The 25,322-nt window shown below is 43.6% G+C and overlaps 1 protein-coding gene across 5 annotated transcripts in view; it reads left to right on the top strand.

Annotated features, from left to right (window-relative positions):
- LOC148454353 (SMAD family member 4-like) overlaps window positions 1-25,322 on the top strand; it is a 42,762-nt gene that overhangs the window by 6,000 nt on the left and 11,440 nt on the right. The window contains exons 2-3 of one of the 5 annotated variants that reach the window (XM_088460977.1): window positions 343-438; window positions 2,891-3,139. In XM_088460977.1, coding sequence (XP_088317103.1) covers window positions 2,903-3,139 — 237 coding nt within the window. In that variant the 5' untranslated portion in view covers window positions 343-438; window positions 2,891-2,902. Of the gene's footprint in view, window positions 1-342; window positions 439-476; window positions 1,603-1,660; window positions 2,075-2,890; window positions 3,140-25,322 lie in introns of those variants that run through there. The other 4 variants (XM_088460973.1, XM_088460974.1, XM_088460975.1 and 1 more) reach the window with 4 other exon arrangements.

Raw genomic sequence — 25,322 nt, 5'->3', positions numbered from 1 at the left:
CCTCAGTCCCTACTCCATCTGTATCTCTTCCTCTCTCCTCAGTCCCTACTCCATCTGTATCTCCTCCTCAGTCCCTACTCCATCTCCTCCTCTCTCCTCAGTCCCTATCCCTCCCCCCCTCCTCTCTCCTCAGTCCCCCTCCCCCCCCCCCTATCATTGCTGATAGTATACAATGAGAAATGTCAGATGACGGTTAGTGAGATGATATTATGTACACTCTCCATTGCTGAAGCCAGAGCTGATTGCATTGTACTTTATTCCCTAATAACTGCTTCCTGTGTATGTATAGATAGACTCACAGAATAAATATTATATGAGTGTCCCTCCCACTGTATTATGTAGAAGTGCCCCAATAATCCGCGGAATGACGGGACCCAGGCGATACAGGTCTTCTTGTGGAGAACACGCATGGTTGTCTTGAAGTATAAATAAATTGTTGTAAGTTGCTCCTCGCGTGCTGCCATATTTCTCCAGTAGTTGATGTAACAGTAAATTAGATGCCCTGTAGACAGCGTTATATACAGCAGGGCATGGCTTCCTCCTGACCTCTTGTACGTAAAACAGCCATCTATCCTAATCTTGTTGTATGTGAGGCCTCTTACATGCCTGTTTAGCACCTACACATACACGTGCAGGCACCTGCTATTTACTTACCGCATGTATAACCAAACTCACGCACAGAGTAAGCTGGGCTCCCAAACCAGCGCATCTACTGTAGGTATCAGAGGGGCTCATTCAGACCCGCTCGCACCCAGCGTATGCAAATCCGGCTAAGTGACGGCATGGCAGGCAATCGCACGGCAAGGCATAAGCACGTGCCATCGCTTTGTGTATGGAGACGCCCACTAGCGCACGTCATCTCCAGGAAGTGTATGCAACCATCGGTACATCGGGAACCATCGGAAGCAAACGCAGCGCTTGAGGTTGACTATACCCTACCGCAAGCACTGCGATCACTTCAGAGTGAAATCCCACCCGGTGACGTGTACTATGACGCTGTCTGGTAATTATGCACGCCTCTTATACGGCGTTGAGACGCTCAGGCGCGCCTGCGTTCACACCTCCATTCCCCCGTTTATAGTGGCCAGCCCCCGTTACCACCCACAAACGGCCTCTCCTGTCACTCACTCTGCTGGGCTGTCTGTGCGCAACGAGCGAACGCTTCCCGATCTCTCGCACTGGTTCGCGCACTGCGATGTGTATGCAGAAAGCGACTATCGGCCAGCTACGAGCTTTCGCATCTGAATCAGCCCCAGCGTTCCCTATTCCGCGCTGACCACAGCTTCCGCCAATAGGGCCAAGGCCTTAGCAGCTGTGATATACTACCCCAGGCATGTTACCCCCACCGGCCTATCCTGGCTGCACCAAAGGGTTAAGTGTCAGAGGGGGTGATTGGGATCACCTGAGGCCACTTGTGTCAGGGCTGGGCGCCTGCCTCTCTCTCCCTTCTTTATTTTCATGCTATGAGGACACTGCGTGTGTCATGGTAATGTCACACGTGTAATGCAACAGACTATGTCATACATGAGCCTAGACGTGGGGGGGCAGCTGCCGGCAGCTTGCCCCGATGAGGAGATATTTGGGGAAGGTCTCTCTGAAGGGGTAAGACTCTCTCTGTGTGTATATATATATAATTATTGTGTGTTGCTCTGTATGCTATTATCACCTGTGGGGGCCGTGTGGTTCTTTAGTCCCAGTATACACTTATTACACATTGGTTATTAGTTGTGTCACGGCACAGTGCTGGATTACAGGATTGTATGATAGCTATGTGTGCCAGGCCTTGTGTCCCTAGTCACTGACTGCTGCCTCTATCAGTCCTAGGAGAGAGTCCCTGGTTTGTGTGTGGTCCCTGTCCTCCTTTAGTCATATTATTACACACTACTGCTCCTAGCACATTCCTCGGACCCCCATCCCCCTTCTCGGCAAGAGAAAACCTGCATTAAAAATAATAAATATTAAGGAGAGTGGGGGTAGACGACTGTGCCTCTCGTGTTCTACAGAGCGCAGACATATCCGGGACACTCCATTGTAAGCCCCTCTGGCCTGGGGACTCTAATAGCAAAGCTGTATGGTAAGTTCTTGGGACAAGATTCCCGGGCTAACACATCCTCAGAAACGCCTGTCTGTACATTGTAACCAGGGGATTATATAACCAGTATATTGTGAGCTGTGTGTGTGTATATATATATATATATATATATATATATATTACTCCTCTAAACTGCAAGGTCTCGTATTTTACCCTAAGATTGTAAGCTCCTGGGGCACTGGTTACATGCCGGATATTCCCTGCTGTGCTGAATTGTGTTGTCTGCGGCTGGCTCTGTCTGTCTGTTCTCTCGTTGGCATTTCCTCATGTTCCCTATGTGTCTCTCCCCCTCTCCAGTCAGTCTGCCTCTCCCCCCACCCCCATACAGCGTTTGCGTCACCTAGCATTTGGTGGGCTGGACCAGAGTACATGAGAATGCAGCCTGTGATTTGGCTACAGACTATTGTCCTCACTGAGGCATGAGGTGTAAGTGCCTCATGCCTCAGTGATGCAGCAGTTTCACCGATTTGAAAAGAGCTGGTTGTACTGCATTTTGGGGATGGGTGCACTCTTGTTGCCGGCATGGGGTTCTCTCATAGACTAGTACAATGACGTTCTTCCCATAAATGCCTAGTTGATTGTAAGCTCTTTGGCCCTCGGCCTCTGGCTGTATGGCAGGGGGCTTGTTAGGAAGTGTGCCTTGGTACAATCCTGCTGTGCATTGGGGCTGGGTGACTCACTGAGAAATCCTCCATTCGCTCCGTGCAGATCAGGAATGGAGGCATGTGTGTGGGGTCAGCGCTCAGGGGCTGCTGCTGTGTATAATGGTCCTGGATCCTAATTGTGCGTATGTTGCAGGCCATCCCCGCCATGTCACTCACCCCCCCCAACAGTAACGATGCCTGTCTGAGTATCGTGCACAGTCTGATGTGCCATCGGCAGGGGGGGGAAAATGAGGGCTTTGCCAAGCGAGCCATCGAGAGTTTGGTGAAGAAGCTGAAGGAGAAGAAGGACGAGCTGGACTCTCTCATCACTGCCATCACCACCAACGGGGTGCACCCCAGCAAGTGTGTTACCATCCAGCGCACGCTGGACGGGCGGCTGCAGGTATTGGCTGTGTGTGTATTGGCTGTGTGTGTGTGTATTGGCTGTGTGTGTCTGTGTGTGTCCTTTTCCTCTTTATGACAGTCTCCTTTTTTCTTCTGCACATAAGTCAGGAAGATTCTCTCTGTACCCAAATCTCTGCATTTCTCTCCTCCTTCCTAACCTGTCTCTCTCTGATCATAAGCTTTCTCTGCATGTCGCCCCTTCGGTCTCCCCTCTGTCGCCCCGCCCCTTCGGTCTCCCCTCTGTCGCCCCGCCCCTTCGGTCTCCCCTCTGTCGCCCCGCCCCTTCGGTCTCCCCTCTGTCGCCCCGCCCCTTCGGTCTCCCCTCTGTCGCCCCGCCCCTTCGGTCTCCCCTCTGTCGCCCCGCCCCTTCGGTCTCCCCTCTGTCGCCCCGCCCCTTCGGTCTCCCCTCTGTCGCCCCGCCCCTTCGGTCTCCCCTCTGTCGCCCCGCCCCTTCGGTCTCCCCTCTGTCGCCCCGCCCCTTCGGTCTCCCCTCTGTCGCCCCGCCCCTTCGGTCTCCCCTCTGTCGCCCCGCCCCTTCGGTCTCCCCTCTGTCGCCCCGCCCCTTCGGTCTCCCCTCTGTCGCCCCGCCCCTTCGGTCTCCCCTCTGTCGCCCATTTGTCTGCCTCTGTCCCTCTCTCTCTCTCCTTTGTATCTTTCTGTCCCTCTCTCCTCCTCACTTTCTTTACCTTTCCTCCATATCTCTCTCTCTCTTCCCCACTGCCTCCCAATCCTTGTCTCACTGTCTCCTTCCTCTCTTTATTCTCTCGTCTGTCCCCCCCTCTCTCGTCTGTCCCCCCCTCTCTCGTCTGTCCCCCCCTCTCTCGTCTGTCCCCCCCCTCTCTCGTCTCTGTCTGTCCCCCTCCTCTCTCGTCTCTGTCTGTCCCCCTCCTCTCTCGTCTCTGTCTGTCCCCCTCCTCTCTCGTCTCTGTCTGTCCCCCTCCTCTCTCGTCTCTGTCTGTCCCCCTCCTCTCTCGTCTCTGTCTGTCCCCCTCCTCTCTCGTCTCTGTCTGTCCCCCTCCTCTCTCGTCTCTGTCTGTCCCCCTCCTCTCTCGTCTCTGTCTGTCCCCCTCCTCTCTCGTCTCTGTCTGTCCCCCTCCTCTCTCGTCTCTGTCTGTCCCCCTCCTCTCTCGTCTCTGTCTGTCCCCCTCCTCTCTCGTCTCTGTCTGTCCCCCTCCTCTCTCGTCTCTGTCTGTCCCCCTCCTCTCTCGTCTCTGTCTGTCCCCCTCCTCTCTCGTCTCTGTCTGTCCCCCTCCTCTCTCGTCTCTGTCTGTCCCCCTCCTCTCTCGTCTCTGTCTGTCCCCCTCCTCTCTCGTCTCTGTCTGTCCCCCTCCTCTCTCGTCTCTGTCTGTCCCCCTCCTCTCTCGTCTCTGTCTGTCCCCCTCCTCTCTCGTCTCTGTCTGTCCCCCTCCTCTCTCGTCTCTGTCTGTCCCCCTCCTCTCTCGTCTCTGTCTGTCCCCCTCCTCTCTCGTCTCTGTCTGTCCCCCTCCTCTCTCGTCTCTGTCTGTCCCCCTCGTCTCTCGTCTCTGTCTGTCCCCCTCCTCTCTCGTCTCTCTCTTTCTCCCTCTCTCTCTCCTCTCTCGTCTCTCTCTTTCTCCCTCTCTCTCTCCTCTCTCGTCTCTCTCTTTCTCCCTCTCTCTCTCCTCTCTCGTCTCTCTCTTTCTCCCTCTCTCTCTCCTCTCTCGTCTCTCTCTTTCTCCCTCTCTCTCTCCTCTCTCTCTCTCTCTTTCTCCCTCTCTCTCTCCTCTCTCTCTCTCTCTCTCTCTCTCTCTCTCTCTCTCTCCCCGTCCTCTCTCTCTCTCTGTCGTCTGTCACTTGCTCTCTGTCCTCTGTCTAGGGATGGCCATTGGTGGGCGTTCCATCAGTGATTGCCATCCTCTCTCGTCTCTGTCTCCCTGTATCCTTTCTTTTCTTTCAGCTCTCTCTCTCTCTCTCTTGTTTCTGTCTCCTGTCTCTCTCTATCCGGTCCCTGTCTCTTCCATGGCCTCCCCCGGCTGTGGCAGCCGCCTCCTGTAATTAGGGTCTGCATTGCTGTACTGATGAGTCACTGTCTGGCAGGGCGGAGGGGGATGTTTTGACTGTGTAGAACCCTCCAGGGGGAAGAGTGTGAGGGAGGGGCTGGTGCTGAGCTCTCAGGGATCATATAAACAGAGCAGCGTAAAGGCGTACCCCCATCTCTCACTGTTTCTGCAGAGGGGGGTGTCATTCAGATTATCCCCATTAATATTAGTGCAGAGGGGGGTGTCATTCAGATTATCCCCATTAATATTTGTGCAGAGGGGGGAAGTCATTCATATTATCCCCATTAATATTTGTGCAGAGGGGGGTGTCATTCATATTATCCCCATTAATATTAGTGCAGAGGGGGGGTGTCATTCAGATTATTCCCATTAATATTAGTGCAGAGGGGGTGTCATTCATATTATCCCCATTCATATTAGTACAGAGGGGGGTGTCATACATATTATCCCCATTAATATTAGTGCAGAGGGGGTGTCATTCAGATTATTCCCATTAATATTAGTGCAGAGAGGGGGGTGTCATTCAGATTATCCCCATTAATATTAGTGCAGAGGGGGGTGTCATTCAGATTATCTCCATTAATATTTGTGCAGAGGGGGGTGTCATTCATATTATCCCCATTAATATTTGTGCAGAGGGGGGAAGTCATTCATATTATCCCCATTAATATTTGTGCAGAGGGGGGAAGTCATTCATATTATCCCCATTAATATTAGTGCAGAGGGGGGTGTCATTCATATTATCCCCATTAATATTTGTGCAGAGGGGGTGTCATTCATATTATCCCCATTAATATTAGTGCAGAGGGGGGTGTCATTCAGATTATCCCCATTAATATTTGTGCAGAGGGGGGAAGTCATTCATATTATCCCCATTAATATTTGTGCAGAGGGGGGTGTCATTCATATTATCCCCATTAATATTAGTGCAGAGGGGGGTGTCATTCATATTATCCCCATTAATATTAGTGCAGAGAGGGAGTGTCATACATATTATCCCCATTAATATTAGTGCAGAGGGGGTGTCATTCATATTATCCCCATTAATATTAGTGCAGAGGGGGGTGTCATTCATATTATCCCCATTAATATTAGTGCAGAGGGGGGGTGTCATTCAGATTATTCCCATTAATATTAGTGCAGAGGGGGTGTCATTCATATTATCCCCATTAATATTAGTGCAGAGAGGGAGTGTCATACATATTATCCCCATTAATATTAGTGCAGAGGGGGTGTCATTCATATTATCCCCATTAATATTAGTGCAGAGGGGGGTGTCATTCATATTATCCCCATTAATATTAGTGCAGAGGGGGTGTCATTCAGATTATCCCCATTAATATTTGTGCAGAGGGGGGAAGTCATTCATATTATCCCCATTAATATTAGTGCAGAGGGGGGTGTCATTCAGATTATCCCCATTAATATTTGTGCAGAGGGGGGAAGTCATTCATATTATCCCCATTAATATTAGTGCAGAGGGGGGTGTCATTCATATTATCCCCATTAATATTAGTGCAGAGGGGGGTGTCATTCATATTATCCCCATTAATATTAGTGCAGAGGGGGGTGTCATACAGATTATCCCCATTAATATTAGTGCAGAGGGGGGTGTCATGCAGATTATCCCCATTAATATTTGTGCAGAGGGGGGAAGTCATTCTTATTATCCACATTAATATTAGTGCAGAGGGGGGTGTCATTCAGATTATCCCCATTAATATTAGTGCAGAGGGGGGTGTCATTCAGACTATCCCCATTAATATTAGTGCAGAGGGGGGTGTCATTCATATTATCCCCATTAATATTAGTACAGAGGGGAAGTCATTCATATTATCCCCATTAATATTAGTGCAGAGGGGGTGTCATTCAGATTATCCCCATTAATATTAGTGCAGAGGGGGGTGTCATTCATATTATCCCCATTAATATTAGTGCAGAGGGGGGTGTCATTCAGATTATCCCCATTAATATTTGTGCAGAGGGGGGAAGTCATTCATATTATCCCCATTAATATTAGTGCAGAGGGGGGTGTCATTCATATTATCCCCATTAATATTAGTACAGAGGGGAAGTCATTCATATTATCCCCATTAATATTAGTGCAGAGGGGGGTGTCATTCATATTATCCCCATTAATATTAGTGCAGAGGGGGGTGTCATACATATTATCCCCATTAATATTAGTGCAGAGGGGGTGTCATTCATATTATCCCCATTAATATTAGTGCAGAGGGGGGTGTCATTCATATTATCCCCATTAATATTTGTGCAGAGGGGGTGTCATACATATTATCCCCATTAATATTAGTGCAGAGGGGGGTGTCATTCATATTATCCCCATTAATATTTGTGCAGAGGGGGGAAGTCATTCTTATTATCCACATTAATATTAGTGCAGAGGGGGGTGTCATTCATATTATCCCCATTAATATTAGTGCAGAGGGGGGTGTCATTCAGATTATCCCCATTAATATTTGTGCAGAGGGGGGGTGTCATTCATATTATCCCCATTAATATTAGTGCAGAGGGGGGAAGTCATTCATATTATCCCCATTAATATTAGTGCAGAGGGGGTGTCATTCATATTATCCCCATTAATATTAGTGCAGAGGGGGGTGTCATTCATATTATCCCCATTAATATTCGTGCAGAGGGGGAGTGTCATACATATTATCCCCATTAATATTAGTGCAGAGGGGGGTGTCATTCATATTATCCCCATTAATATTAGTGCAGAGGGGGGTGTCATTCAGATTATCCCCATTAATATTTGTGCAGAGGGGGGAAGTCATTCATATTATCCCCATTAATATTAGTGCAGAGGGGGGTGTCATTCATATTATCCCCATTAATATTAGTGCAGAGGGGGGTGTCATTCATATTATCCCCATTAATATTAGTGCAGAGAGGGAGTGTCATACATATTATCCCCATTAATATTAGTGCAGAGGGGGGTGTCATTCATATTATCCCCATTAATATTAGTGCAGAGGGGGGTGTCATTCATATTATCCCCATTAATATTAGTGCAGAGAGGGTGTCATGCAGATTATCCCCATTAATATTTGTGCAGAGGGGGGAAGTCATTCATATTATCCCCATTAATATTAGTGCAGAGGGGGTGTCATTCATATTATCCCCATTAATATTAGTGCAGAGGGGGGTGTCATTCAGATTATCCCCATTAATATTTGTGCAGAGGGGGTGTCATTCAGATTATCCCCATTAATATTAGTACAGAGGGGGGTGTCATTCATATTATCCCCATTAATATTAGTGCAGAGGGGGGTGTCATTCATATTATCCCCATTAATATTAGTGCAGAGAGGGGGTGTCATTCATATTATCCCCATTAATATTAGTGCAGAGAGGGAGTGTCATACATATTATCCCCATTAATATTAGTGCAGAGGGGGGTGTCATTCATATTATCCCCATTAATATTAGTGCAGAGGGGGGTGTCATTCATATTATCCCCATTAATATTAGTGCAGAGGGGGGTGTCATTCATATTATCCCCATTAATATTAGTGCAGAGGGGGGTGTCATTCATATTATCCCCATTAATATTAGTGCAGAGAGGGAGTGTCATACATATTATCCCCATTAATATTAGTGCAGAGGGGGGTGTCATTCATATTATCCCCATTAATATTAGTGCAGAGGGGGGTGTCATTCATATTATCCCCATTAATATTAGTGCAGAGAGGGTGTCATGCAGATTATCCCCATTAATATTTGTGCAGAGGGGGGAAGTCATTCATATTATCCCCATTAATATTAGTGCAGAGGGGGTGTCATTCATATTATCCCCATTAATATTAGTGCAGAGGGGGGTGTCATTCAGATTATCCCCATTAATATTTGTGCAGAGGGGGGTGTCATTCATATTATCCCCATTAATATTAGTACAGAGGGGGGTGTCATTCATATTATCCCCATTAATATTAGTGCAGAGGGGGGTGTCATTCATATTATCCCCATTAATATTAGTGCAGAGAGGGGGTGTCATTCATATTATCCCCATTAATATTAGTGCAGAGAGGGAGTGTCATACATATTATCCCCATTAATATTAGTGCAGAGGGGGGTGTCATTCATATTATCCCCATTAATATTAGTGCAGAGGGGGGTGTCATTCATATTATCCCCATTAATATTAGTGCAGAGAGGGTGTCATTCATATTATCCCCATTAATATTAGTGCAGAGGGGGTGTCATTCATATTATCCCCATTAATATTAGTGCAGAGAGGGAGTGTCATACAGATTATCCCCATTAATATTTGTGCAGAGGGGGGAAGTCATTCATATTATCCCCATTAATATTAGTGCAGAGGGGGGTGTCATTCATATTATCCCCATTAATATTAGTGCAGAGAGGGAGTGTCATACATATTATCCCCATTAATATTAGTGCAGAGGGGGGTGTCATTCATATTATCCCCATTAATATTAGTGCAGAGGGGGGTGTCATTCAGATTATCCCCATTAATATTAGTGCAGAGAGGGTGTCATGCAGATTATCCCCATTAATATTTGTGCAGAGGGGGGAAGTCATTCATATTATCCCCATTAATATTAGTGCAGAGGGGGTGTCATTCATATTATCCCCATTAATATTAGTGCAGAGGGGGGTGTCATTCAGATTATCCCCATTAATATTTGTGCAGAGGGGGGGAAGTCATTCATATTATCCCCATTAATATTTGTGCAGAGGGGGTGTCATTCATATTATCCCCATTAATATTCGTGCAGAGGGGGGTGTCATTCATATTATCCCCATTAATATTTGTGCAGAGGGGGTGTCATTCATATTATCCCCATTAATATTAGTGCAGAGGGGGATGTCATTCATATTATCCCCATTAATATTAGTGCAGAGGGGGTGTCATACATATTATCCCCATTAATATTAGTGCAGAGGGGGGTGTCATTCATATTATCCCCATTAATATTAGTGCAGAGAGGGTGTCATGCAGATTATCCCCATTAATATTAGTGCAGAGGGGGGTGTCATGCAGATTATCCCCATTAATATTAGTGCAGAGGGGGGTGTCATTCAGATTATCCCCATTAATATTAGTGCAGAGGGGGTGTCATTCATATTATCCCCATTAATATTAGTGCAGAGAGGGTGTCATGCAGATTATCCCCATTAATATTAGTGCAGAGGGGGTGTCATTCATATTATCCCCATTAATATTCGTGCAGAGGGGGTGTCATTCATATTATCCCCATTAATATTAGTGCAGAGGGGGGTGTCATACATATTATCCCCATTAATATTAGTGTAGAGGGGGGTGTCATTCATATTATCCCCATTAATATTAGTGCAGAGGGGGGTGTCATCCAGATAATCCCCATTAATATTAGTGCAGAGGGGGGTGTCATTCAGATTATCCCCATTAATATTAGTGCAGAGGGGGGTGTCATCCAGATAATCCCCATTAATATTAGTGCAGAGGGGGGTGTCATCCAGATAATCCCCATTAATATTAGTGCAGAGGGGGGTGTCATCCAGATAATCCCCATTAATATTAGTGCAGAGGGGGGTGTCAGTCAGATTATCCCCATTAATATTAGTGCAGAGGGGGGTGTCATTCAGACTATCCCCATTAATATTCGTGTAGAGGGGGGTGTCATTCAGATTATCCCCATTAATATTAGTGCAGAGGGGGATGTCATTCAGATTATCCCCATTAATATTAGTGCAGAGGGGGAGTGTCATACAGATTATCCCCATTAATATTAGTGCAGAGGGGGAGTGTCATACAGATTATCCCCATTAATATTAGTTCAGATTATCCCTTATTAATATTCGTGCAGAGGGGGGTGTCATTCAGATTATCCCCATTAATATTAGTGCAGAGGGGTGTCATTCAGATTATCCCTCATTAATATTTGTGCATAGGGGGGTGTCATTCATATTATCCCCATTAATATTAGTGCAGATTATCCCTTATTAATATTAGTGCAGAGGGGGGTGTCATTCAGACTATCCCCATTAATATTAGTGCAGAGGGGGGTGTAATTCAGATTATCCCCATTAATATTAGTGCAGAGGGGGGTGTCATGCATATTATCCCCATTAATATTAGTGCAGAGGGGGGTGTCATTCAGATTATCCCCATTAATATTAGTGCAGAGGGGGGTGTCATTCAGATTATCCCCATTAATATTCGTGCAGAGGGGGGTGTCATTCAGATTATCTCCATTAATATTAGTGCAGAGGGGAAGTCATTCAGATTATACCCATTAATATTAGTGCAGAGGGGAAGTCATTCAGATTATCCCCATTAATATTAGTGCAGAGGGGGGTGTCATTCAGATTATCCCCATTAATATTAGTGCAGAGGGGGGAAGTCATTCTTATTATCCACATTAATATTAGTGCAGAGGGGGGTGTCATTCATATTATCCACATTAATATTAGTGCAGAGGGGGGTGTCATTCATATTATCCCCATTAATATTAGTGCAGAGGGGAAGTCATTCATATTATCCCCATTCATATTAGTACAGAGGGGGGTGTCATTCAGATTATCCCCATTAATATTTGTGCAGAGGGGGGAAGTCATTCATATTATCCCCATTAATATTAGTGCAGAGGGGGGTGTCATTCATATTATCCCCATTAATATTAGTGCAGAGGGGGGTGTCATTCATATTATCCCCATTAATATTAGTGCAGAGAGGGAGTGTCATACATATTATCCCCATTAATATTTGTGCAGAGGGGGGAAGTCATTCTTATTATCCACATTAATATTAGTGCAGAGGGGGGTGTCATTCATATTATCCCCATTAATATTAGTGCAGAGGGGGGTGTCATTCAGATTATCCCCATTAATATTTGTGCAGAGGGGGGAAGTCATTCATATTATCCCCATTAATATTAGTGCAGAGGGGGGTGTCATTCATATTATCCCCATTAATATTAGTGCAGAGGGGGTGTCATTCATATTATCCCCATTAATATTAGTGCAGAGGGGGGTGTCATTCATATTATCCCCATTAATATTCGTGCAGAGGGGGAGTGTCATACATATTATCCCCATTAATATTAGTGCAGAGGGGGGTGTCATTCATATTATCCCCATTAATATTAGTGCAGAGGGGGGTGTCATTCATATTATCCCCATTAATATTAGTGCAGAGGGGGGTGTCATTCAGATTATTCCCATTAATATTAGTGCAGAGGGGGGTGTCATTCAGACTATCCCCATTAATATTAGTGCAGAGGGGGGTGTCATTCATATTATCCCCATTAATATTAGTGCAGAGAGGGTGTCATGCAGATTATCCCCATTAATATTTGTGCAGAGGGGGGAAGTCATTCATATTATCCCCATTAATATTAGTGCAGAGGGGGTGTCATTCATATTATCCCCATTAATATTAGTGCAGAGGGGGGTGTCATTCAGATTATCCCCATTAATATTTATGCAGAGGGGGGAAGTCATTCATATTATCCCCATTAATATTAGTGCAGAGGGGGGTGTCATTCATATTATCCCCATTAATATTAGTGCAGAGAGGGGGTGTCATTCATATTATCCCCATTAATATTAGTGCAGAGAGGGAGTGTCATACATATTATCCCCATTAATATTAGTGCAGAGGGGGGTGTCATTCATATTATCCCCATTAATATTAGTGCAGAGGGGGGTGTCATTCAGATTATCCCCATTAATATTAGTGCAGAGAGGGTGTCATTCATATTATCCCCATTAATATTTGTGCAGAGGGGGGAAGTCATTCATATTATCCCCATTAATATTAGTGCAGAGGGGGTGTCATTCATATTATCCCCATTAATATTAGTGCAGAGAAGGGAGTGTCATACATATTATCCCCATTAATATTAGTGCAGAGGGGGGTGTCATTCATATTATCCCCATTAATATTAGTGCAGAGGGGGGTGTCATTCAGATTATCCCCATTAATATTAGTGCAGAGAGGGTGTCATGCAGATTATCCCCATTAATATTTGTGCAGAGGGGGGGAAGTCATTCATATTATCCCCATTAATATTAGTGCAGAGGGGGTGTCATTCATATTATCCCCATTAAAATTAGTGCAGAGGGGGGTGTCATTCAGATTATCCCCATTAATATTTGTGCAGAGGGGGGAAGTCATTCATATTATCCCCATTAATATTAGTGCAGAGGGGGTGTCATTCATATTATCCCCATTAATATTCGTGCAGAGGGGGTGTCATTCATATTATCCCCATTAATATTAGTGCAGAGAGGGTGTCATTCAGACTATCCCCATTAATATTCGTGTAGAGGGGGGTGTCATTCATATTATCCCCATTAATATTAGTGCAGAGGAGGATGTCATTCAGATTATCCCCATTAATATTAGTGCAGAGGAGGATGTCATACAGATTATCCCCATTAATATTAGTGCAGATTATCCCTTATTAATATTCGTGCAGAGGGGGGTGTCTTTTAGATTATCCCCATTAATATTAGTGCAGAGGGGGGTGTCATTCAGATTATCCCCATTAATATTCATGCAGAGGGGGTGTCATTCAGATTATCCCTCATTAATATTTGTGCATAGGGGGGTGTCATTCATATTATCCCCATTAATATTAGTGCAGATTATCCCTTATTAATATTAGTGCAGAGGGGGTGTCAGTCAGACTATCCTCATTAATATTAGTGCAGAGGGGGGTGTCATTCAGATTATCCCCATTAATATTAGTGCAGAGGGGGGTGTCATTCAGATTATCCCCATTAATATTAGTGCAGAGGGGGGTGTCATGCAGATTTTCCCCATTAATATTAGTGCAGAGGGGAAGTCATTCAGATTATCCCCATTAATATTTATGCAGAGGGGGGTGTCATTCATATTATCCCCATTAATATTAGTGCAGAGGGGGGTGTCATTCAGATTATCTCCATTAATATTAGTGCAGAGGGGGGAAGTCATTCAGATTATCCCCATTAATATTAGTGCAGAGGGGGGTGTCATTCAGACTATCCCCATTAATATTAGTGCAGAGGGGGGAAGTCATTCAGATTATCCCCATTAATATTAGTGCAGAGGGGGTGTCATTCATATTCTCCCCATTAATATTAGTGCAGAGGGGGTGTCATTCATATTATCCCCATTAATATTAGTGCAGAGGGGGTGTCATTCTTATTATCCACATTAATATTAGTGCAGAGAGGGTGTCATACAGATTATCCCCATTAATATTAGTGCAGAGGGGGGAAGTCATTCATATTATCCCCATTAATATTAGTGCAGAGGGGGTGTCATTCATATTATCCCCATTAATATTAGTGCAGAGGGGGGTGTCATTCAGATTATCCCCATTAATATTTGTGCAGAGGGGGGAAGTCATTCATATTATCCCCATTAATATTAGTGCAGAGGGGGTGTCATTCATATTATCCCCATTAATATTCGTGCAGAGGGGGGTGTCATTCATATTATCCCCATTAATATTAGTGCAGAGAGGGTGTCATTCAGACTATCCCCATTAATATTCGTGTAGAGGGGGGTGTCATTCATATTATCCCCATTAATATTAGTGCAGAGGGGGGTGTCATCCAGATAATCCCCATTAATATTAGTGCAGAGGGGGGTGTCATTCAGATTATCCCCATTAATATTAGTGCAGAGGGGGGTGTCATCCAGATAATCCCCATTAATATTAGTGCAGAGGGGGGTGTCATCCAGATAATCCCCATTAATATTAGTGCAGAGGGGGGTGTCATCCAGATAATCCCCATTAATATTAGTGCAGAGGGGGGTGTCAGTCAGATTATCCCCATTAATATTAGTGCAGAGGGGGGTGTCATTCAGACTATCCCCATTAATATTCGTGTAGAGGGGGGTGTCATTCAGATTATCCCCATTAATATTAGTGCAGAGGGGGATGTCATTCAGATTATCCCCATTAATATTAGTGCAGAGGGGGAGTGTCATACAGATTATCCCCATTAATATTAGTGCAGAGGGGGAGTGTCATACAGATTATCCCCATTAATATTAGTTCAGATTATCCCTTATTAATATTCGTGCAGAGGGGGGTGTCATTCAGATTATCCCCATTAATATTAGTGCAGAGGGGTGTCATTCAGATTATCCCTCATTAATATTTGTGCATAGGGGGGTGTCATTCATATTATCCCCATTAATATTAGTGCAGATTATCCCTTATTAATATTAGTGCAGAGGGGGGTGTCATTCAGATTATCCCCATTAATATTCGTGCAGAGGGGGGTGTCATTCAGATTATCTCCATTAATATTAGTGCAGAGGGGAAGTCATTCAGATTATACCCATTAATATTAGTGCAGAGGGGAAGTCATTCAGATTATCCCCATTAATATTAGTGCAGAGGGGGGTGTCATTCAGATTATCCCCATTAATATTAGTGCAGAGGGGGTGTCATTCAGATTATCCCCATTAATATTAGTGCAGAGGGGGGTGTCATTCAGATTATCCCCATTAATATTAGTGCAGAGGGGGTGTCATTCAGATTTTCCCCATTAATATTAGTGCAGAGGGAGCGTCATACAGATTATCCCCATTAATATTTATGCATAGGGGGTGTCATGCAGATTATCCCCATTAATATTAGTGCAGAGGGGGGTGTCATGCAGATTATCCCCATTAATATTAGTGCAGAGGGGGGTGTCATGCAGATTATCCCCATTAATATTTGTGCAGAGGGGGGAAGTCATTCTTATTATCCACATTAATATTAGTGCAGAGGGGGGTGTCATTCATATTATCCCCATTAATATTAGTGCAGAGGGGGGTGTCATTCAGATTATCCCCATTAATATTTGTGCAGAGGGGGGAAGTCATTCATATTATCCCCATTAATATTAGTGCAGAGGGGGGTGTCATTCATATTATCCCCATTAATATTAGTGCAGAGGGGGGTGTCATTCATATTATCCCCATTAATATTAGTGCAGAGAGGGAGTGTCATACATATTATCCCCATTAATATTAGTGCAGAGGGGGGTGTCATTCATATTATCCCCATTAATATTTGTGCAGAGGGGGGAAGTCATTCTTATTATCCACATTAATATTAGTGCAGAGGGGGGTGTCATTCATATTATCCCCATTAATATTAGTGCAGAGGGGGGTGTCATTCAGATTATCCCCATTAATATTTGTGCAGAGGGGGGAAGTCATTCATATTATCCCCATTAATATTAGTGCAGAGGGGGGTGTCATTCATATTATCCCCATTAATATTAGTGCAGAGGGGGGTGTCATTCATATTATCCCCATTAATATTAGTGCAGAGGGGGTGTCATTCATATTATCCCCATTAATATTAGTGCAGAGGGGGGTGTCATTCATATTATCCCCATTAATATTCGTGCAGAGGGGGAGTGTCATACATATTATCCCCATTAATATTAGTGCAGAGGGGGGTGTCATTCATATTATCCCCATTAATATTAGTGCAGAGGGTGGTGTCATTCATATTATCCCCATTATTATTAGTGCAGAGGGGGGTGTCATTCAGATTATTCCCATTAATATTAGTGCAGAGGGGGGTGTCATTCAGACTATCCCCATTAATATTAGTGCAGAGGGGGGTGTCATTCATATTATCCCCATTAATATTAGTGCAGAGAGGGTGTCATGCAGATTATCCCCATTAATATTTGTGCAGAGGGGGGAAGTCATTCAGATTATCCCCATTAATATTTGTGCAGAGGGGGGAAGTCATTCATATTATCCCCATTAATATTAGTGCAGAGGGGGGTGTCATTCATATTATCCCCATTAATATTAGTGCAGAGAGGGGGTGTCATTCATATTATCCCCATTAATATTAGTGCAGAGAGGGAGTGTCATACATATTATCCCCATTAATATTAGTGCAGAGGGGGGTGTCATTCATATTATCCCCATTAATATTAGTGCAGAGGGGGGTGTCATTCAGATTATCCCCATTAATATTAGTGCAGAGAGGGTGTCATTCATATTATCCCCATTAATATTTGTGCAGAGGGGGGAAGTCATTCATATTATCCCCATTAATATTAGTGCAGAGGGGGTGTCATTCATATTATCCCCATTAATATTAGTGCAGAGGGGGGTGTCATTCAGATTATCCCCATTAATATTAGTGCAGAGAGGGTGTCATGCAGATTATCCCCATTAATATTTGTGCAGAGGGGGGAAGTCATTCATATTATCCCCATTAATATTAGTGCAGAGGGGGTGTCATTCATATTATCCCCATTAATATTAGTGCAGAGGGGGGTGTCATTCAGATTATCCCCATTAATATTTGTGCAGAGGGGGGAAGTCATTCATATTATCCCCATTAATATTAGTGCAGAGGGGGTGTCATTCATATTATCCCCATTAATATTCGTGCAGAGGGGGTGTCATTCATATTATCCCCATTAATATTAGTGCAGAGAGGGTGTCATTCAGACTATCCCCATTAATATTCGTGTAGAGGGGGGTGTCATTCATATTATCCCCATTAATATTAGTGCAGAGGGGGGTGTCATTCATATTATCCCCATTAATATTAGTGCAGAGGAGGATGTCATTCAGATTATCCCCATTAATATTAGTGCAGAGGAGGATGTCATACAGATTATCCCCATTAATATTAGTGCAGATTATCCCTTATTAATATTCGTGCAGAGGGGGTGTCATTCAGATTATCCCCATTAATATTCATGCAGAGGGGGTGTCATTCAGATTATCCCTCATTAATATTTGTGCATAGGGGGGTGTCATTCATATTATCCCCATTAATATTAGTGCAGATTATCCCTTATTAATATTAGTGCAGAGGGGGTGTCAGTCAGACTATCCTCATTAATATTAGTGCAGAGGGGGGTGTCATTCAGATTATCCCCATTAATATTAGTGCAGAGGGGGGTGTCATTCAGATTATCCCCATTAATATTAGTGCAGAGGGGGGTGTCATGCAGATTTTCCCCATTAATATTAGTGCAGAGGGGAAGTCATTCAGATTATCCCCATTAATATTTATGCAGAGGGGGGTGTCATTCATATTATCCCCATTAATATTAGTGCAGAGGGGGGTGTCATTCATATTATCCCCATTAATATTAGTGCAGAGGGGGGTGTCATTCAGATTATCTCCATTAATATTAGTGCAGAGGGGGGAAGTCATTCAGATTATCCCCATTAATATTAGTGCAGAGGGGGGTGTCATTCAGACTATCCCCATTAATATTAGTGCAGAGGGGGGAAGTCATTCAGATTATCCCCATTAATATTAGTGCAGAGGGGGTGTCATTCATATTCTCCCCATTAATATTAGTGCAGAGGGGGTGTCATTCATATTATCCCCATTAATATTAGTGCAGAGGGGGGTGTCATTCAGATTATCCCCATTAATATTAGTGCAGAGGGGGGTGTCATACAGATTATCCCCATTAATATTAGTGCAGAGGGGGTGTCATTCATATTATCCCTATTAATATTAGTGCAGAGGGGGGAAGTCATTCTTATTATCCACATTAATATTAGTGCAGAGAGGGTGTCATGCAGATTATCCCCATTAATATTTGTGCAGAGGGGGTGTCATTCATATTATCCCCATTAATATTAGTGCAGAGGGGGGTGTCATTCAGATTATCCCCATTAATATTAGTGCAGAGGGGGTGTCATTCATATTATCCCCATTAATATTCGTGCAGAGGGGGTGTCATTCATATTATCCCCATTAATATTAGTGCAGAGAGGGTGTCATTCAGACTATCCCCATTAATATTCGTGTAGAGGGGGGTGTCATTCATATTATCCCCATTAATATTAGTGCAGAGGAGGATGTCATTCAGATTATCCCCATTAATATTAGTGCAGAGGAGGATGTCATACAGATTATCCCCATTAATATTAGTGCAGATTATCCCTTATTAATATTCGTGCAGAGGGGGGTGTCTTTTAGATTATCCCCATTAATATTAGTGCAGAGGGGGGTGTCATTCAGATTATCCCCATTAATATTCATGCAGAGGGGGTGTCATTCAGATTATCCCTCATTAATATTTGTGCATAGGGGGGTGTCATTCATATTATCCCCATTAATATTAGTGCAGATTATCCCTTATTAATATTAGTGCAGAGGGGGTGTCAGTCAGACTATCCTCATTAATATTAGTGCAGAGGGGGGTGTCATTCAGATTATCCCCATTAATATTAGTGCAGAGGGGGGTGTCATTCAGATTATCCCCATTAATATTAGTGCAGAGGGGGAGTGTCATACATATTATCCCCATTAATATTAGTGCAGAGGGGGTGTCATACATATTATCCCCATTAATATTAGTGCAGAGGGGAAGTCATTCAGATTATCCCCATTAATATTTATGCAGAGGGGGGTGTCATTCATATTATCCCCATTAATATTAGTGCAGAGGGGGGTGTCATTCAGATTATCTCCATTAATATTAGTGCAGAGGGGGGAAGTCATTCAGATTATCCCCATTAATATTAGTGCAGAGGGGGGTGTCATTCAGACTATCCCCATTAATATTAGTGCAGAGGGGGGAAGTCATTCAGATTATCCCCATTAATATTAGTGCAGAGGGGGTGTCATTCATATTCTCCCCATTAATATTAGTGCAGAGGGGGTGTCATTCATATTATCCCCATTAATATTAGTGCAGAGGGGGGTGTCATTCAGATTATCCCCATTAATATTAGTGCAGAGGGGGGTGTCATACAGATTATCCCCATTAATATTAGTGCAGAGGGGGTGTCATTCAGATAATCCTCATTAATATTAGTGCAGAGGGGGTGTCATTCATATTATCCCCATTAATATTAGTGCAGAGGGGGGTGTCATTCATATTATCCCCATTAATATTAGTGCAGAGGGGGGTGTCATTCATATTATCCCCATTAATATTAGTGCAGAGGAGGATGTCATTCATATTATCCCCATTAATATTAGTGCAGAGGGGGGTGTCATACAGATTATCCCCATTAATATTAGTGCAGAGGGGGGTGTCATTCAGATAATCCCCATTAATATTAGTGCAGAGGGGGTTGTCATTCAGATAATCCCCATTAATATTCGTGCAGAGGGGGGTGTTATTCAGACTATTCCCATTAATATTCGTGCAGAGGGGGTGTCATTCAGATTATCCCCATTAATATTAGTGCAGAGGGGGGTGTCATTCAGATTATCCCCATTAATATTAGTGCAGAGGGGGGTGTCATGCAGATTATCCCCATTAATATTCGTGCAGAGGGGGGTGTCATTCAGATTATCCCCATTAATATTAGTGCAGAGGGGGGTGTCATTCAGACTATCCCCATTAATATTCGTGTAGAGGGGGGTGTCATTCAGATTATCCCCATTAATATTAGTGCAGAGGGGGATGTCATTCAGATTATCCCCATTAATATTAGTGCAGAGGGGAGTGTCATACAGATTATCCCCTTTAATATTTATGCAGAGGGGGTGCCATTCAGATTATCCCCATTAATATTAGTGCAGATTATCCCCATTAATATTCGTGCAGAGGGGGGTGTCATTCAGATTATCCCCATTAATATTAGTGCAGAGGGGGGTGTCATTCAGACTATCCCCATTAATATTCGTTTAGAGGGGGGTGTCATTCAGATTATCCCCATTAATATTAGTGCAGAGGGGGATGTCATTCAGATTATCCCCATTAATATTAGTGCAGAGGGGAGTGTCATTCTGATTATCCCCATTAATATTAGTGCAGAGGGGTGTCATTCAGATTATCCCCATTAATATTCATGCAGAGGGTGTGTCATTCATATTATCCCTCATTAATATTAGTGCAGAGGGGGTGTCATTCATATTATCCCTCATTAATATTTATGCATAGGGGGTGCCATTCAGATTATCCCCATTAATATTAGTGCAGAGGGGGTGTCATTCATATTCTCCCCATTAATATTAGTGCAGAGGGGGTGTCATTCATATTATCCCCATTAATATTAGTGCAGAGGGGGGTGTCATTCAGATTATCCCCATTAATATTAGTGCAGAGGGGGGTGTCATACAGATTATCCCCATTAATATTAGTGCAGAGGGGGTGTCATTCAGATAATCCTCATTAATATTAGTGCAGAGGGGGTGTCATTCATATTATCCCCATTAATATTAGTGCAGAGGGGGGTGTCATTCATATTATCCCCATTAATATTAGTGCAGAGGGGGGTGTCATTCATATTATCCCCATTAATATTAGTGCAGAGGAGGATGTCATTCATATTATCCCCATTAATATTAGTGCAGAGGGGGGTGTCATACAGATTATCCCCATTAATATTAGTGCAGAGGGGGGTGTCATTCAGATAATCCCCATTAATATTAGTGCAGAGGGGGTTGTCATTCAGATAATCCCCATTAATATTCGTGCAGAGGGGGGTGTTATTCAGACTATTCCCATTAATATTCGTGCAGAGGGGGTGTCATTCAGATTATCCCCATTAATATTAGTGCAGAGGGGGGTGTCATTCAGATTATCCCCATTAATATTAGTGCAGAGGGGGGTGTCATGCAGATTATCCCCATTAATATTCGTGCAGAGGGGGGTGTCATTCAGATTATCCCCATTAATATTAGTGCAGAGGGGGGTGTCATTCAGACTATCCCCATTAATATTCGTGTAGAGGGGGGTGTCATTCAGATTATCCCCATTAATATTAGTGCAGAGGGGGATGTCATTCAGATTATCCCCATTAATATTAGTGCAGAGGGGAGTGTCATACAGATTATCCCCTTTAATATTTATGCAGAGGGGGTGCCATTCAGATTATCCCCATTAATATTAGTGCAGATTATCCCCATTAATATTCGTGCAGAGGGGGGTGTCATTCAGATTATCCCCATTAATATTAGTGCAGAGGGGGGTGTCATTCAGACTATCCCCATTAATATTCGTTTAGAGGGGGGTGTCATTCAGATTATCCCCATTAATATTAGTGCAGAGGGGGATGTCATTCAGATTATCCCCATTAATATTAGTGCAGAGGGGAGTGTCATTCTGATTATCCCCATTAATATTAGTGCAGAGGGGTGTCATTCAGATTATCCCCATTAATATTCATGCAGAGGGTGTGTCATTCATATTATCCCTCATTAATATTAGTGCAGAGGGGGTGTCATTCATATTATCCCTCATTAATATTTATGCATAGGGGGTGCCATTCAGATTATCCCCATTAATATTCGTGCAGAGGGGGGTGTCATTCAGATTATCCCCATTAATATTCGTGCAGAGGGGGGTGTCATTCATATTATCCCCATTAATATTAGTGCAGATTATCCCTTATTAATATTAGTGCAGAGGGGGGTGTCATTCAGATTATCCCCATTAATATTCATGCAGAGGGGGTGTCATTCAGATTATCCCTCATTAATATTTGTGCATAAGGGGGTGTCATTCATATTATCCCCATTAATATTAGTGCAGATTATCCCTTATTAATATTAGTGCAGAGGGGGGTGTCATTCAGACTATCCTCATTAATATTAGTGCAGAGGGGGGTGTCATTCAGATTATCTCCATTAATATTAGTGCAGAGGGGAAGTCATTCAGATTATCCCCATTAATATTAGTGCAGAGGGGGGTGTCATTCAGATTATCCCCATTAATATTAGTGCAGAGGGGGGTGTCATTCAGATTATCTCCATTAATATTAGTGCAGAGGGGGGAAGTCATTCAGATTATCCCCATTAATATTAGTGCGGAGGGGGGTGTCATTCAGACTATCCCCATTAATATTAGTGCAGAGGGGGGAAGTCATTCAGATTATCCCCATTAATATTAGTGCAGAGGGGGTGTCATTCATATTATCCCCATTAATATTAGTGCAGAGGGGGTGTCTTTCATATTATCCCCATTAATATTAGTGCAGAGGGGGGTGTCATTCAGATTATCCCCATTAATATTAGTGCAGAGGGGGGTGTCATACAGATTATCCCCATTAATATTAGTGCAGAGGGGGTGTCATTCAGATAATCCTCATTAATATTAGTGCAGAGGGGGTGTCATTCATATTATCCCCATTAATATTAGTGCAGAGGGGGTGTCATTCATATTATCCCCATTAATATTAGTGCAGAGGGGGGTGTCATTCATATTATCCCCATTAATATTAGTGCAGAGGGGGGTGTCATTCATATTATCCCCATTAATATTTGTGCAGAGGGGGGTGCCATTCATATTATCCCCATTAATATTAGTGCAGAGGGGAAGTCATTCAGATAATCCCCATTAATATTAGTGCAGAGGGGGTGTCATTCATATTATCCCCATTAATATTCGTGCAGAGGGGGTGTCATTCAGACTATTCCCATTAATATTCGTGCAGAGGGGGTGTCATTCAGATTATCCCCATTAATATTAGTGCAGAGGGGGGTGTCATTCAGATTATCCCCATTAATATTAGTGCAGAGGGGGGTGTCATACATATTATCCCCATTAATATTAGTGCAGAGGGGGGTGTCATACATATTATCCCCATTAATATTAGTACAGAGGGGGGTTTCATTCATATTATCCCCATTAATATTCGTGCAGAGGGGGGTGTCATCCAGATAATCCCCATTAATATTAGTGCAGAGAGGGTGTCATGCAGATTATCCCCATTAATATTCGTGCAGAGGGGGGTGTCATTCAGATTATCCCCATTAATATTAGTGCAGAGGGGGGTGTCATTCAGACTATCCCCATTAATATTCGTGTAGAGGGGGGTGTCATTCAGATTATCCCCATTAATATTAGTGCAGAGGGGGATGTCATTCAGATTATCCCCATTAATATTAGTGCAGAGGGGAGTGCCATTCAGATTATCCCCATTAATATTAGTGCAGATTATCCCTTATTAATATTCGTGCAGAGGGGGGTGTCATTCAGATTATCCCCATTAATATTAGTGCAGAGGGGTGTCATTCAGATTATCCCCATTAATATTCATGCAGAGGGTGTGTCATTCATATTATCCCTCATTAATATTTGTGCATAAGGGGGTGTCATTCATATTATCCCCATTAATATTAGTGCAGATTATCCCTTATTAATATTAGTGCAGAGGGGGGTGTCATTCAGACTATCCCCATTAATATTAGTGCAGAGGGGGGTGTCATTCAGATTATCCCCATTAATATTAGTGCAGAGGGGGGTGTCATGCAGATTATCCCCATTAATATTAGTGCAGAGGGGGGTGTCATTCAGATTATCCCCATTAATATTAGTGCAGAGGGGGGAAGTCATTCAGATTATCCCCATTAATATTCGTGTAGAGGGGGGTGTCATTCAGATTATCCCCATTAATATTAGTGCAGAGGGGGGTGTCATTCAGATTATCCCCATTAATATTAGTGCAGAGGGGGGTGTCATTCAGATTATCCCCATTAATATTCGTGCAGAGGGGGATGTCATTCAGATTATCCCCATTAATATTCGTGCAGAGGGGGGTGTCATTCAGATTATCCCCATTAATATTAGTGCAGAGGGGGGTGTCATTCAGATTATCTCCATTAATATTCGTGCAGAGGGGAGTGTCATTCAGATTATCCCCATTAATATTAGTGCAGAGGGGGGTGTCATTCAGATTATCCCCATTAATATTAGTGCAGAGGGGGGTGTCATTCAGATTATCCCCATTAATATTTATGCAGAGGGGGGTGTCATTCAGATTATCCCCATTAATATTAGTGCAGAGGGGGGTGTCATTCAGATTATCCCCATTAATATTTATGCAGAGGGGGTGCCATTCAGATTATCCCCATTAATATTAGTGCAGATTATCCCTTATTAATATTCGTGCAGAGGGGGGTGTCATTCAGATTATCCCCATTAATATTAGTGCAGAGGGGGTGTCATTCAGATTATCCCCATTAATATTCATGCAGAGGGGGTGTCATACAGATTATCCCTCATTAATATTTGTGCATAGGGGGGTGTCATTCATATTATCCCTTATTAATATGAGTGCAGAGGGGGTTGTGTCATTCAGATTATCCCCATTAATATTAGTACAGAGGGGGGTGTCATTCAGATTATCCCCATTAATATTAGTGCAGAGGGGGTGTCATGCAGATTTTCCCCATTAATATTAGTGCAGAGGGGGGTGTCATTCAGATTATCCCCATTAATATTAGTACAGAGGGGGGTGTCATT

Source organism: Taudactylus pleione, unplaced genomic scaffold (genome assembly GCF_031769625.1).
Source record: "Taudactylus pleione unplaced genomic scaffold, aTauple2 ptg000997l, whole genome shotgun sequence".
NCBI lineage: Eukaryota > Metazoa > Chordata > Amphibia > Anura > Myobatrachidae > Taudactylus > Taudactylus pleione.
The sequence above is the reverse complement of the archived record's forward strand: the minus strand, read 5'-3'. Positions and strand labels throughout refer to the sequence as shown.